Source organism: Gigantopelta aegis, chromosome 6 (assembly GCF_016097555.1).
Source record: "Gigantopelta aegis isolate Gae_Host chromosome 6, Gae_host_genome, whole genome shotgun sequence".
NCBI classification, from domain to species: Eukaryota; Metazoa; Mollusca; class Gastropoda; order Neomphalida; family Peltospiridae; genus Gigantopelta; species Gigantopelta aegis.
In genome coordinates, this window is record NC_054704.1 from 56,931,194 (window position 1) to 56,947,930 (window position 16,737).

The 16,737-nt window shown below is 36.5% G+C and overlaps 1 protein-coding gene across 1 annotated transcript in view; it reads right to left on the bottom strand.

Annotated features, from left to right (window-relative positions):
• LOC121374642 (doublesex and mab-3 related transcription factor 3, truncated-like) overlaps positions 1 to 6,387 on the bottom strand; it is a 32,118-nt gene extending 25,731 nt beyond the window's left edge. Inside the window, exon 1 of the mRNA XM_041501750.1 lies at positions 6,044 to 6,387. Within this exon, the coding sequence (XP_041357684.1) occupies positions 6,044 to 6,387 (344 nt within the window). The remainder of the gene's footprint in view (positions 1 to 6,043) is intronic.
• Positions 6,388 to 16,737: the final 10,350 nt, after the last annotated feature.

A 16,737-nucleotide genomic window follows, 5' to 3' on the forward strand; every position in this document is an offset into this window, starting at 1 on the left:
TAATTTTGAAATAAATGTGCGTCTGCGACAAAATTATGACCGGCTTCAATATCATATCTCTGTATCAGACAGATTCTTCAATCTCAGGCAAAAAAACAACTAATGAAGAATCTACAAGGTATCATTTAAAAGAAAATGGTGAAACAGCCAATTGTTTTAATCTAGTGGGCCGCGAATCACCCGTGCGCACTTGGAAGTCACGTGATTATTGTTCCTATAAACAATCTACGGAAACCCGGGTGGTAACTGGGAGGGGCAGGCCTTTTTTTGCTCACCCCCGGCGCCCTTAGTTATTGTTTCTACCGCCATCGACGCCGCGTCTTGACGACCAACTTAACGCAATGTTACAGTGCGCCCCGACGGTTACGTCGAATCACTTCCTCTCGCTCCCAACGATAGCCACGTGTCAAGGAAATGCTTTTACAATTGATAGTTTTTTCTAAAATACGAGAAAGCTGTACTGTTGACGTAGTGCAATGTATTTTATTTTTAAATTATGTTTGTAAAAAGTTGTATAGTTCACAGTAATACAACAAAATAACTGTTTATTGTTTTTGTTTGTTTTTCGAATTGACGTTAATAGTTCTTTGATGATATCATACATCTTGACTTTGGGTTTGTTTGTCGTAAATATGTAGGTGAATGGATTAAAAACAAATTATTTAAAAGGCCAACGCGAACAAAAAGTAAAAGATTTTTTAACGAAATATTTTCTCTTTTTTTCTAAAACAAAATGACAAAATGATAAGACAAAATGATTTGTTAGTATTATTGTCGCCACCAGACGTTTGTCTAATGGTGACAACTTTATTCGTTTTTGTACATTTTATGGCTAATATTTATTTTATTTAAAGTTAAGAAATTGAAAAACAAATTGCCAAGTGCTGACGGTGGTCTGATATTATTACGGAAAAGTCATTGTTTGAAAGAAAAATATGTTATTAAACATGAATTTTCAAACTGGGTGAAACGATTTTTGTTTGTAAATTAGTATGCTTTTTTTCTTCTTCTTTTTTTTATGGTTCTTTAAACGTCAGTCAAAAGTTGAAAAAAATAACACAAAATATGTTCAGGCTTAAAAAGAATTGTGCGTTTTCAGGAACATGCCGGGGATAAAATTAGGTTAGGTTGGCTTTTTAACAATTTATTTAATTATTATTATTATAGTCACCCCTAGAGTTCAGGTAAAATATTATATCTGTACTATATTCGCCTACATATTATTTTTTTTAAATCGAAAACAATTTATTACTTCCACATTTTTAATATATATGTTCATTATTAATATATTGCTAAATATAATTTTTTTAAATGTAATCTGCAAATATTTCGTTGTTTGATGTTTTTAGTTTTGTCAGGTTTATAACTTCAAATGCATTTAAGATAATAAAAATAATATTTTACAAATGCAATGCAAACTATTGTGAGATGTTCTTGTAACATTCTACATGAAAAGGTTACAATTGGTGAGTGGCGTATGATAAGCATTAAGAAAAATATTCGAATATTAAGCCTAGCAAATCGAATTTTGGGATATTTGGGGTGGAGAAAATCTTGTCTAACATCCTCCGGAAACGATCCCGCGGATGCCAATATTACGGTACAATATTTAATACTAAAATTGCTTGTATAATCATATACATTGGGAAAAACTCATGGTGTCTTTATGTATTTTACAAAGGGAATCTCTAGTACCGTTACTTATGTTTACTATTTTATTACATCTCCTGTTAGATTCATGGCTATAATTTTATCAAGCATTTTTATAATTTTATCAAGCATTTTTTTTAAATTTTATCAAGCTTATTTTGCTTCAAATTTCGTTTTTCATGTGCACACGTGTTCAAAAACGGTACAAACGTTGAATTACGTAATTGGAACCAACATAATTTATTTTGTAACTGTTAAATGTTGAATTCTTTCAAATATTTTAACTATATTTATCAACGTTATTTGCAGACCAAATATTAATTCGGGGGGGGGGGGGGGGGGGTTTCAGGTTTTTCTATAACTATATGTTTTGTTGTTATTATTTGGTTTTAGTTTGTAATTTATATATAACATAATAGGCCTACATACCCATACATCACTTAATATAATTTTAACATCACAAAATATATCACACTTAAAAGCAATCTCAGAATAATGGTATAAATGTGTGCATATAGCACCCAATCGTAAACAAAAGCTACATGATAAAACATCTTGCACCATTTAAACAGCTATGTAAACGTCTTTCCACAAAGAAAGGTGACGTCACAGTCCCATACGTTTAACATTTACTGTTTAATCGACTGTGTCAGTGGTGGTGTTACGCAATACATTTAAGCGTTGTCAATAAACAATCACTTTCTGACGTTCACCAAGTGGTTACCAAATGTTACTGTACCAGTCTATGCAAACTATCGTTGGTATGTTTCTGAATGTACTATTTCCAGTTAGGATTTGTTCCTTTGCCCTTACTGTATTTACGTTATAATACATAAAAGTTTATTTTCAAGAATAACAATAAGAATTATAATGCAACTGTAATAATGTTAATAGTGGATGCCGAATATTGTTCACATTTAGACCTACTTTATTTCTTCATTAGTTCAAACTCCATTAAATTTTATTTGTTTATAATATTATATTTCTAAATTGTACAATTGCAGAAAGAACATAAAAGTTATATTTCACTGATCTTACAAACTGTTAATTATAAAAAAAAATTAAATAAGAGAAATTAAAGAAAATAATTATTAATGATACAGTTGGGGTTTTGTGTGGATTTTTCTTTGGCAAAATTCTAACTACATTTCACAGAATTGTAATACAAGTAGTTAAATATTTAGAAATAATCAATATAAACCACTTAGTCTTAGCATTGTCACTCCCGCAAGACAAAACCATAAAATAATTAAGCAATATATTTTATACATTTAATTATCTGGAATGGATTTAACGACAATAAGCGCAACATCATAATCATAATTAAGGGATAATTTATTGCAATATAGAAAAACGTATATCATTTACTAGCGTAAATGCGACTAGATTAAGTTTGATAAATAGTGGTTGGATCGTCAAAAATATCTTCTGAAGTAGGACAAAGACCGTAACATTACCAACGTGTTATTTTCTAGGGGCAATAAACATCAAACAAAACTACACGTTTATGCATTCTGTTTCCTTTCATAAAATAATTGTACTTTTGTATATTATTATACCGTTATATCGCTATTTGTGCGTTACGAATATGTACTGAACCACAAAAGAAACGCGACTATTAATTTAGTTTTCTTTAATTTCTTTAGTTTTAATTCCATTAGTTTTTGTGTCTGTTAAAATTATCAATGTTTTGTGAACATTATGGGTCCGTTTTCACTGTCGATTTATCGGATTAATTGTATCGTGGAAAAATATGTGTTAAAATATTATCGGTTTGTTGTTGTTGTTGTTGTTGTTGTTCAGAGTATTATATATAATTGTTAGTAAAGCTTAGTTCCTTTATAATTAACAAAATATAAATAATTTAAATGTGTTGTAAGTCAATTATATAGAGATATTGTGCAGTAGCTATAATTGTAAACCATTTTACTCATTATTCTTCTCTTACATAATCTAAAATACACATAAATGTTATTAACTCCATTTCCCAAAAAGATCATATTTTTTTAATTACTTAATTTGTTTCTTGTAACCGTAATTCTTTTGTTATTAGCAGAAGGAAAACCTAACATAAATGAAGATTAAATAAATAAGTTATATCACATATTTATAACGTTGTAGCGTATATATTTTAGCTAAACAGATTTTGCCAAATTCGATGAATAGTTCTGATAAAATACATAAATATTACATACATGAATTTAATTTGTTTCTTCTTTTTTCTATACTGAACGGAGAAATATACTTGCAATTGTTTTTATTTTATTTTAATTTTTAAACTATTATTTTCAGCGCGGGTTTAGGCGTTGACAAAGTCACCAGATTAAAATACCTCGGTTAGTAAACGAATTAGTAGTAATACGTTTTGTACGACAAAACAACTTTCAATTAATATACTAGTAGATTAATATAGATATTATGTTTAATAACATCGCTAGTTTGCTAATGGCATGTACACGTTCTTGTTAGTCATACACACATTATATTTTTCATTTGTAAAAATAATATTGTTTTGTACATGTGCCTAGAACTTGTGAGTATTTTCACAAATAATTTCAATGGAAACTAATTGTGTATAATTTATGTATAATAATTATTGATGATAATTAAGTTGTATCTATATGAACAACGGTATTGCTTCCAATTTTATAAATAATGTTATTATCATAACATTATTTATCAAATTGTAAACAATTTAGCTTATGAGTTAAGCATTTTTACAAATTCAAGTAGCTATTTTGAAAATGATTTATAGTGTTTTATGTTAATATTATTAGTATTACAATTCTAAAATAAAGAGGAACATATGCATGATCACATTGTACATCGTTAATAGTAACACACAACACTAAATAAATTTAATCCTTAAAATATGAAAAAAGAAAAAAATGCGAAAGCACCTTGAAACGTTTCCCTTTTGTATTTATATTTTTAAAAGCAAATCTTGACAATTCAAAAAAGTAAAATACTAATAATGTTATTATTTGAAAACATACATATACAGGTTAATATAACAAAACATTTAATCAAATAACTATTAAAATAAGTGTTTATTTATTTATTTTTATTATTTACTTATTTATTTATAAATAATTGTTTGTTTTATGGGGACACAACCTTTACCTCTTGTCGTGCATTATCATGCGGGAAATTACAACACAAATTAATGATCGAGTCTGAATAAATCAATCACAATGTTATGTAAATAATTATATATTAGTATTTATAGATATACGGCTACAGATGTTTTAAACATGTACATGGAGTCAGTCAGTCTTTTCTCTCTCTCTCTCTCTCTCTCTCTCTCTCTCTCTCTCTCTCTCTCTCTCTCTCTCTCTCTCTCTCTCTCTCTCTCTCTCTCTCTCTCTGTGTGTGTGTGTTAAAATAGACGCAAAACATTATTATCACGAATTTAATTTCTTCCAGGTTAACAAATAAATGTTAGAACGGTCAACATAATTTACGTTAGTTTTGGTCTCTGAGTACTACAGTTGATCATTAATATTAATATATAATCGGAATATGAAGTATATACGTTTCTTTAACTAGGTTTTGTATCGAGAATTGAAGTAACATTAATTGCGACTTACATTAAATGCTTAATTTCGTTCATGGGGTATGCTATTGAAGTATTCAAGATTAGTTAAAATACATTATATACCACCAAAGAATCGTGGCATTTATTTTTGTTTCTCTTTGAGAACTTAAACTATTTAAATAATTCAGTTGTAAATACTTGCCGTAGCAGTGTGAATGCGATTTAAAAACATATTAATATTAATCTCGAAGAAAAGTAAAAAAACACATTTATAATATATATAATTAAAACGTTATATTGAGTGAAAACAGATCTTATACAAGTATATTTTAGGTTTTTTAAAATCGGTTTACCCTAAACTTATATATTTTCTGTTTTGATAAATTTAACTTTTCTGTTAGTCATAACTGAATTACACTATTGCGTTGTAATAACTTTGTCTTATTTTATTGTGAATAGAAGTGTGTTAACTTTTGAAATTAACAACTAATTTACAAATGAACAGTTTAATTTTCAATCGGATACTACTATCTAAAATACATGCACTGTCACTTTCTGCACGAACACTGTCAATTTGCACAGACCACGGGTAACTTCGGCGTCTGGGATATTTCGGGTACGGGTTTGAATGAGACCAAATATTTGATACGTCTTTTATAGTCGGTAAGAAAACAGCTCTGTGGTTGAAACCAGTTATAGAGCATGTGCGAACAAACAGCTCTTATTTGTCCAAGTATTTACTGGGCTCGGGGAAGCGGTCTGTCTTGTTTGCGGACATTACGCGTACGGTAAGCACTTTTTGTGTGTGTGTGACTATAAAATGCCGACGTCTCACCTGTCTCGTCCGGCCTTGACGTCGCCGACGACCGTTCGTGCTCCGTTATCTGCGGCGCTGTTACGGTCCCCGGGCCCCACAGCGGCCCCGCCGTCATCACCGGAATGGGCGCCTCCGTGACGCAGGCCCTCAGGCCCATGGCTATGGCGTCCTCGGCCGCCTGCTGTCTCTTGAGAGCGACCTGGGCAGCCATAACCCTCTGCCTCTCGGCGATCAGGTTACACTTGGGACAGTTGCAGTCCTTGTAGCCGCAGTGGCGCTTGTGGCCCTTCAGCCACGACACCATGCCGTGGTTACGACAGCGCGCACACTTGGGTTTGCGACTCCCCTTCTCCGTGAGGGGATACAACGTCATCGAATTCATTCTCCACGTACTATTAAATGTATTATATTATACCGCTTCCGACTCTTGCTACTTCTTGGTGGTGTGGTAAAGTGCTATCTCATATTTTTACACTTTTTAATTGTATCTTACTTTGGAAGGTAGCCGGGTGGTAACGCCCCCCGCCCAACAGAGGGCGCGACCACGGCAATGTCACTGCATGGAAACTATTTGTTTAATTGGCTGTTCTCCAGAATTTGCCGATATCTTTCTCGCCCTGCCGCTAGCCGATTGGCCAATGCCAATGTAAACATGCCAGTGATGGAAACATAGTTTTAATGCCGCGGTGAATGGCGTGTCAGGTTTGTGACAGACAGGCTATGGTTTGTTTTCCTTTGATAAAACACTTGCAGACTTCGTACACCAACCATGGAGAATGGATCGGACCAACAGGAACACCTAGGAGAAATACTCGATCATTCAATGGCCTGCTGAGAAACTCGTTTCAGTTTCACAGCGAAAAAATAGCAAACGCGAAGGATAAATTCTGCAAAAGCCGTCTTCAGTTTCACCAACGCATCCTTGGTAAATGCAGGTAATGTCACGGAGTAGTATCGAACCGGCAGGCACTGAATGCTTTCATGTTTTCACCACCCGCATTGTCCACCAGTCCTCAACTTGGCAAAAACCGATTCTGGATGGAAGGAGGTTTTGTTTGCTGTCCTCAATGAATTTAATTTGATAATTTCGATTTTCTGCTGTGTCGAGGTATCAGCACAATGGAATATTATCAACCGAAGGTAGTCATGTCTGAAGCATCTCCGTACAGCAATATTTTATAGTCGTTACGTGCTGCAACAACTAACATACATACAATGTAATCTGGTGATTACGGAACTAGTAGGCAGACAGACAAACAGAAAATAGCGAGAGAGAGAGAGAGAGAAAGAGAGACTTAGCGTGCATATGATTGTAAAACAAGATTACGAAAAACAGGTGCCCAACCCTCTTTTGTGTTTACAATTAATACAATATGTCTGAAATAAATTTCTTTGCACAAGATTTCTGGCAAAGTCAGAATATTTGAATGTCGACCGTGTAACATGGCATCTTAAAAGAATGAATGAACGAACTGACGAATGAATGATTGAACGGACGGACGGACGGACGAAAGCACGAAAGAAAGATTGACTGAATCAATCAATCAACCAATCAACCAATCAATCAATCAATACTTAATGATAACTAAGCACAAAAGCATGTATTAGCTATTGGGTGTCAAACAAAAGTAACTTGATGAAAATTGATTATCAACATCAACACAAAGATTGTAAAATTATTCATAAGAGATAGTATAAATAGCTGTGACAGACCCATTGAGGCACAGCAACATAAAATAACCAAAACCTATTAAAGTGTAAAAAAAAACCTACACATAGCACAGAACTATCTATCAACACAGTTTTTGACAAATTTTAAAAACGAAAACCATAACTAGAATTGAAATCATTATAATATTTTAAAGAAAGAAATGTTTTATTTAACGACGCACTCAACACATTTTATTTACGGTTATATGGCGTCAGACATGGTTAAGGACCACACAGATTTTGAGAGGAAACCCGCTGTCGCCACTATATGGGCTACTCTTCCGATTAGCAGCAAGGGATCTTTTATTTGCGCTTCCCACAGGCAGAATAGCACAAACCATGGCCTTTGTTGAACCAGTTATGGATCACTGGTCGGTGCAAGTGGTTTACACCTACCCATTGAGCCTTGCGGAGCACTCACTCAGGTTTTGGATTCGGTATCTGGATTAAAAATACCATGCCTCGACTGGGATCCGAACCCAGTACCTACCCGCCTGTAGACCGATGGCCTACCACGACGCCACCGAGGCCGGTAATATTTTAAAGATTTACGAGATTTCAGTTCAAACGTAGATCAATTTGGCAAATAAATTTTATGCTTCACTGAGGAGCTTCGCAATTTAATAGTTTCATGTGTTTGATTTCTTCTTACTACAAATCAAGCTGAGTTGTTTATTTTCACTTTTAAGGCGTGAGTATGGGAGAAAAAAACATTTACCGTCAGGAGATTAGCATAAAAGTGTAACTAATTAAAACATTTTTTTTTTAATGGTTTTTTTTTTTTTTTTTTTTTTTGGGGGGGGGGGGGATTTCTGTATTACTAGTACAATGACAATTACTTTTCAAAAATATAATTTGTTTCTAAAATATATTTTTTACTATTTGACATGAAATTACATCTACACTAAGTTAACATACTAATTTAGATGAATAACCAAAGTTTGTTTTGTTTAACGACACCATTAAAGCACACCAATTTATTAATCGTCGGCTATTGGATGTCAAACATTTGGTAATTTGTACCACAACATTTTTCTGTTAGCAGCAAGGGATCTTTTTATGCATTTTCCAAGACAGGACAGAACATGCCAGTAGTTGGGCGCTGATAGGAAAAGAAGGGAAGAATGTCGTCTCCCCCCCCCCCCCCCCCCCCCCCCATATTCCATGGATTTACGTAGCATCTAGGCATATTTTACTAGTGACGTGCCGAGGAATAGAATATAATAGAATATAATAGATGTTTAACGACACCCCAGCACGAAAAATACATCGGCTGTTGGGTGTCAAACTATGGTAAATGCAAAAAGTAATTGATGATCAACGTCAATATAAAAATGCAAGAGGTCATCGTGCCGACGAGGGCGAGCGCTCGTGAACAAGTCGTGTCGTGTTATCGCTCGCTCTCCTAAACGTGTCTCAGATGTTTGGAGCTGGGGCACAACGGATCAAAATAGTATTTAATGTAAATTGTATAAGGTTACGAAATGCCACTGTTTGAAAATCCACTTTTATTACATGTATTTATGCTGCAGTGACAAAATCGATGAAATAAAATAATCTTCTAGTTCTGGTATCTCGCGTTCTAGTTCTTGTTTGTCCTGGAAGTGTTACAATACCACATGACAACAAATACGTTGATATCACACTCGGTTTAGCGTATTATACAAGAAACTCGTTGTTAGTTTAATAGCAAGGAATCTTTTATATGTACTTTCCTATAGACAAAGTAGCACATTATACCATGGCGTTATGTATGTAAGTTGTGGAACTACTGTTAATAGCTCAATTTGTCCTCCTACAACCCATTTGAAAAGTTCAAATGTGTATATAAGTTATAGATACCAAAAATTATACAATACCATGGGATGTAATTTTATTTTTACATATCTTTTTTAGTATTATTATTTTCTTCTTTTTCTCTTTTCTTCTTTTTAAGGGTACTTTTAAAGGGACATTCCTGAGTTTGCTGCAATTTTTAAGATGTTATCGACAAACAGAGACTTTTTAACGATTGTAATTACATATCAAATATATGTTTTCTGCATAAAATATTAGTTGCTGTATATTAAACGTGTTTCTGATCATTCTAATATTCTTACTAGGTTAAATGTCATTTTATTTTGCTAAAATATGTTTTTTCGTACATACGAAATTATTTGAAGACAAAATCCAGTTTGGGCTTCTTACAAATAGGCCCCTATTAAGACAACCAGAAACACATTGAATATACAGATACTGATATTCTAAACAAGAAAATATATTTAATATGTAAGTTTAATCGAAGAAATATTTTATTAGTCGGAAACATCTTACAATGCAGCAATGCAGCAACTCAGGAATGTCCCTTTAATATTCGTAGACTAGAGTTTGATCAGACCTACCTATATGTACAAGAAGGAGAGGTTTTGCTAATGACGAACGCCGGTCTACAAAAATTCAAATACAAATTACGTGCACAAAATGAACGCCGCATTGATCACGTAAATCAAACAGGGTGCATACTATTGTACACTTTTAATATCGTTCTCATAAATGCAAAACAAGTATTCTAGTAACAGTGTTTTATTCCAAAGGCTATGTGATCGAATACCAGCCTAGCCACGGTCATATAGAGTTTTAAAAATGAATTTGCATTTATGTAATGCAAGTTCATTTCTAGTTGAATCCAACAATTTGGTATGTGAATGTCTAGGGATATTTCGCAACACAATTGATAACTGGAAAATACCATTTGAAGATGTGTCATATGTGAGTTAGATGATACAGAATGTAGGCATAAACGTGTGCACTCAATTCCAGTGCTATGATGACGATACTGTATATTTATGCACGAGCGCTAATCCATAGTGCGTTCCATGTGAAAAGGCGGATTTAAAATGTTTTGTACACGTAACTTAGACAATTATTCTGTTAACATACTAGTATGTTCTTGTTGTAACAATTATTCTGTTAACATACTAGTATCTTCTTCTTGTAACAATTATTGAGTTAACATACTAGTATCTTCTTGTTGTAACAATTATTCTCTTAACATACTAGTATCTTCTTGTAACAATTATTCTGTTTGTAAGGCATAATGTGCTGACCTACAAAATAACCTACCAAAGTGTTACCTAGATACATACATTTAATTTACAATATCAAAAAGTACTTTATTTAACCAGCTACATAGTCGCATCTGTCTTCCAGTCACTTTCATCGGGACCATCAGGATTTCTGATTAGACAACTCGAAGAAAACTTGAATATCCTTAATCAACACTGCAAGATGATACTACAGTGGATTCCCGCAAACGTCGGAGTTGTAGGCAACGAAAAGGCAGCGGCCTCTCTCAACCTAACTCGTTCATGCCATACAGTGAAGCTGAAACACTTATAAAGCGGGAGCTGAGCGTAGTCCAATGGTAGAGGGGGAGCCTGATCCGCGGTCGGTCCAGGATCGATCCGCGTCGGTGGGCCCATCGGGTTATTTTTTTTTCCAGTCAGTGCACCACGACTGGTATATCAAATGCCGTGGTGTGTGCTATCCTGCTTGTGGGATGGTGCATATAAAAGATTCCTTGCTACTAATAGAAAGGTGTAGCAGGTTTCCTCTCTAAACTCTGTGTCAAAGTTACCAAAAGTTAGACATTCAATAGTCGATGATTAACAAATCAATGTGCTTTAGTGTTGTCGTTACACAAAATACACTTTAACTTTTAACTTATAAAGTGAAAATTCCAATGTGATTGAAAGACAATGAGTGGTGGATACAGCTCTGATCTTGACAGCATTAACCAACTAGACAGACGAGATCAAACTTCAGTCGTCCCTCTTTGCCCTGACCGTCACATCATTAACCAACTAGACAGACGAGATCAAACTTCAGTCGTCGGTCTTCGCCCTGACCGTGACATCATTAACCGACTAGACAGACGAGATCAAACTTCAGTCGCCTGTCTTCGCCCTGACCGCCATATCATTAACCAACTAGACAGACGAGATCAAACTCAGTCGTCGGTCTACGCCCTGACCGTCACATCATTAACCAACTAGACAGACGAGATCAAACTTCTGTCGTCCCTCTTTGCTCTGACCGTCCCATCATTAACCAATTAGACAGACGAGATCAAACTTCAGTCGTCCGTCTTCGCCCTGACCGTCACATCATTAACCAACTAGACAGACGAGATCAAACTTTAGTCGTCGGTCTTCGCCCTGACCGTCACATCATTAACCAACTAGACAGACGAGATCAAACTTCAGTCGTCCGTCTTCACCCTGACCGTCACATCATTAACCAACTAGATAGACGAGATCAAACTTCAGTCGTCCGTCTTCGCCCTGACCGTCACATCATTAACCAACCAGACAGACGAGATCAAACTTCAGTCATCCATCTTCGCCCTGACATTGTAGTCTAAATTAACACCTGTAAAGGATAGGACTTGCAGAGATTGCTCAACTTGAATGTGGTGCTGAAGATCAAACACCGGAGCACCTTCTTCCTAGACCTACGAGAAATTCGACAGAAAGTTTGGACGGAAGACATACCCATCAACACCAAACTCAATGTTTTCTCTAGACATTGGCAAGGCATTGTAGACTAGACATGTTTGGGTCATTTCACCATTTTCAAGGCACTTTATTTTTCATCAAAGACAAAACAAATAATAGAAATATATATAAATGTAATTAATTTGCTTGCTTTTATAAATGTTATAATGTATATTAAACATATTTTAAAAATTAATAATATATTTTAACTCTGGGGACCTGTTGTCGACCTCCGCAACGTCATTTCCACATCCGAATTACTGATATGACGGCCGTAAAAAACACTGAACGCAGAAGAAGAAGAAGAAGAAGTTACCCGTTAATAATATTTTTGTATATAAATAAATTATGTCTACGAAGCTATAAATCATAGTATCAAGGATATAATTTTCGTTTACCTATCCTGTGCAAAATAACCGATCCGATCTGCCCTCGACACCAACATCGCTTCCTAGGTGTGATCCCTGCTAGATCCCTGCCAGATCCCTGCCACTTATTTGGAGAAAATAGACTAAAGACTCGGTTACAACACGCTGATATGTCAATACCCGGTAAGTCCGAAAGTCTGCTATCTGCAACATGCACTTCGTTTCGTCATCCAAAGCCGTAACGTCTCGGACGACCTCAGCAAGCTGTTGTCGAACTGCCGACACGTTGTTAAGTAGACGGCAACAGACGTATTGAAACAGTGTTTATATCTTTTAATCGTCGTTACTCCAAACATGATTCTCAATAATTTACCAGCGCCATCTTGAGACACTTTTAGAGATCAATTACCCAACACTTATTACAGGCGTCGTAGGTCAGTCGGTTTTTAACATCTGTTCTTGTTTAGTAGAAAGATCTTCCTGGTTTCAACTTCGAGTCTTGCATCCTACATTTGGAAAAAACTAAAGAGACCAGATCAACATATATATGTCAAATGATAACAAAAACATTAATATTTTCGAAATAATATCTCTGCTCAACATAGTCAAAAATACACTTTTACAATATTACCACTGCTCACATGAATCACTGTCGGATTGTTCGCTCTTAGGACAACACTTCCCAAGACTGCTGCTTAGTCAAATCGATTTTTCTTTTTAATTTTTTAATTTTAATTTTTTTACAAATTCATAATATTTGATATATTAAATTTACATAACAGATCCAATGTTTATAAATGAATATATAAATGTGAAATGTATACAAAAAATATTAATAACAATATCAGTAATAGTCCTGGCTTTAAAAAAAATTCCTAAAATCAGTGTTCAGAACACAGAACGAAAGTCCACCCCCACAAAATATGAACATTATAAATTAAAAAAGATATATACAGCCAAACTTCGTTATCTCGATCTCTGTTAACTCGTCAGCTTAGAAAATCTCGAGGAATGGTCCCACGACATCATTTCATAAACAAAATCTTCAAATAAAAACTTGGGTAAGAGAGCACAGTTATGCTACTCCTAATCAAAAGCAGCGAGGGATTATTTATGTGCGCTTTGTCATATACAGGTCAGTGCATACCACGGTCTTTGATATACCAGTTGGGACAAGAAATAAGTTGAGTCAATGAAGTCGATCGATCCTAAAACTCTCGGGCCAGTCGTCTGATTCTGAGTTATAACCCGCCCAACTGATTAGCCGTTGCGGTGAGGTCGATGTTTGAACATTAAAAAGCACTTTGGGCAGTAGTATATTATATTATAGTTATACCACTGGACTAAACCTCCATCGTGTTCAGTGTACAACGACGTACTTATATTCAAAAAGCACTTTGGGCAGTAGTATATTATATTATAGTTATACCACTGGACTAAACCTCCAGCGTGTTCAGTGTACAACGACGTACTTATATTCAAAAATTTTGATTTTTAATGTCTAATAAAAATATTATTTTTAATCCTGCAAAAAAACCTGTATATTTGTATCTACATGTATTTTAAAATACAGACCAAAAAAAAAAGAAAGAAAGAAAAAAATAATAACAAAACAAAAAAGACAAGACAAGACCAAACAAGACCTAGCAAAACAAAACAAAAGCATGTATATAGTTATTTGATGTTAATATGCCAAAACGTAATGTAGATGTGTATTTGTATGTATTTCGTTTTAGATACATATATATACACTTGTTGTTAATATGTTGGCACTTTTAATCTACATGTATATCTATCACTTTTAAGGATGTTATATCAATATATACGATACTTATATACGCGTGTACATGTCTCTGGCATTTCCTGCAGTGAAAGGCCTCTATAGTTACAGGCTGTATTTTATACACCCAGGCTGTATTTTATACACCCATACTGTATTTTATACACACAGGCTGTATTTTATACACATAGGCTGTATTTTATATTTTATTTTAAAATGACGTGAATATCGTCACCCTTGAATAAAATGTCGGTCTCTCTGTCTATGTGGCGTCTAGCTCTGTCGGTAGAGCGCTCTGTGTTTGTCGGGCCCGGTGGCGTCTAGCTCTGTCGGTAGAGCGCTCTGTGTTTGTCGGCCCCGGTGGCGTCTAGCTCTGTCGGTAGAGCGCTCTGTGTTTGTCGACCCCGGTGGCGTCTAGCTCTGTCGGTAGAGCGCTCTGTATTTGTCGGGCCTGGTGGCGTCTAGCTCTGTCGGTAGAGCACTATGTGTGTTTGTCGGGCCCAGTGACGTCTAGCTTTGTTGGTAGAACGCTCTGTGTTTGTCGGGTCCGGTGGCGTCTAGCTCTGTCGGTAGAGCGCTCTTTGTTTGTCGGCCCCGGTGGCGTCTAGCTCTGTCGGTAGAGCGCTCTGTGTTTGTCGGGCCCGGTGGCGTCTAGCTCTGTCGGTAGAGCGCTATGTGTGTTTGTCGGGCCCAGTGACGTCTAGCTTTGTTGGTAGAACGTTCTGTGTTTGTCGAGTCCGGTGGCGTCTACCTCTGTCGGTAGAACGCTCTGTGTTTGTCAGGCCCGGTGGCGTCTACCTCTGTCGGTAGAGCGCTATGTGTGTTTGTCGGGCCCAGTGACGTCTAGCTTTGTTGGTAGAACGCTCAGTGTTTGTCGGGCCCGGTGGCGTCTAGCTCTGTCGGTAGAGCGCTATGTGTGTTTGTCGGGCCCAGTGACCTCTAGCTTTGTTGGTAGAACGCTCTGTGTTTGTCTGGTCCGGTGGCGTCTAGCTCTGTCGGTAGAGTGCTTTGTGTGTTTGTCGGGCCCGGTGGCGTCTACCTCTGTCGGTAGAGCGCTATGTGTGTTTGTCGGGCCCAGTGACCTCTAGCTTTGTTGGTAGAACGCTCTGTGTTTGTCTGGTCCGGTGGCGTCTAGCTCTGTCGGTAGAGTGCTTTGTGTGTTTGTCGGGCCCGGTGGCGTCTACCTCTGTCGGTAGAGCGCTATGTGTGTTTGTCGGGCCCAGTGAGCTTTGTGGTAGAACGCTTTGTTGGTAGAACGCTCTGTGTTTCTTTGTGTGTTTGTCGGGTCCGGTGGCGTCTAGCTTTGTCGGTAGCGCTAGCGCCCTCTGCTTTGTTTGTCTGTGGGTCCGGTGGCGTCTAGCTCTGTCGGTAGAGCGCTCTGTGTTTTACGGGCCCGGTGGCGTCTACCTCTGTCTGTAGAACGCTCTGTGTTTGTCGGGTCCGGTGGCGTCTAGCTTTGTCGGTATAGCGCTCTGTGTTTGTCGGGTCCGGTGGCGTCTAGCTCTGTCGGTAGAGCGCTCTGTGTTTGTCGGGCCCGGTGGCGTCTAGCTCTGTCGAAAGAGCGCTCTGTGTTTGTAGGGCCCGGTGGCGTCTAGCTCTGTCGAAAGAGCGCTCTGTGTTTGTCGGGCCCGGTGGTGTCTAGCTCTGTCGGTAGAGAGTTCGCTTGAGGTTCCTGGGTCAAGGGATCGAACCCTCTCGGTGAGCCTTTCCTGTTCAAACCAGTGCTTCGCGACTGGTATAACAAAGACCATTAAACACAACAAACTTCTTGGTGTCTTATACTACATATATCATCATTACATTCAGTTACGAGGCAGCCTATCGAGTACTTAATACGGTAGATCAGTTACCTAGGTAATTCGTCATCGTTTGTTTCAAATATGGCTAGTATTGATACGCCGCGTGTTCATGTTTACTTATCCATAGTTTGTTGATAAAAGACTTCAAAGAATTCCTTTTCTCTGCCAAAGGAATATTAATTGGTTTTAATTTATGTTTTTAGTTTTACACATAAATCTTCACTTCAAGACTTTTCTGCAATACGTTTTGACAGCTTCATTTTGATTTAACGAACGATATATATATGTTCTCGAAGACAGACAGACAGGCAGGCAGGCAGGCAGGCAGGCAGGCAGGCAGATAGACAGCTATCTGTCTGTTTTCTTTCTCTCTTTTGTTTTCTTAATTAATTTTTTTAATTATTATTATTTTAATATTACTGTTAGGAAAACATAGTAGTAGTGGTGGTAGTGGTGGTGGTGGTGGTGGTCGTATTGGTGGTAGTGGTAGTGGTGTTAGTGGTGGTAGTAGTAGTAGTAGTAGTAGTAGTAGTAGTAGTA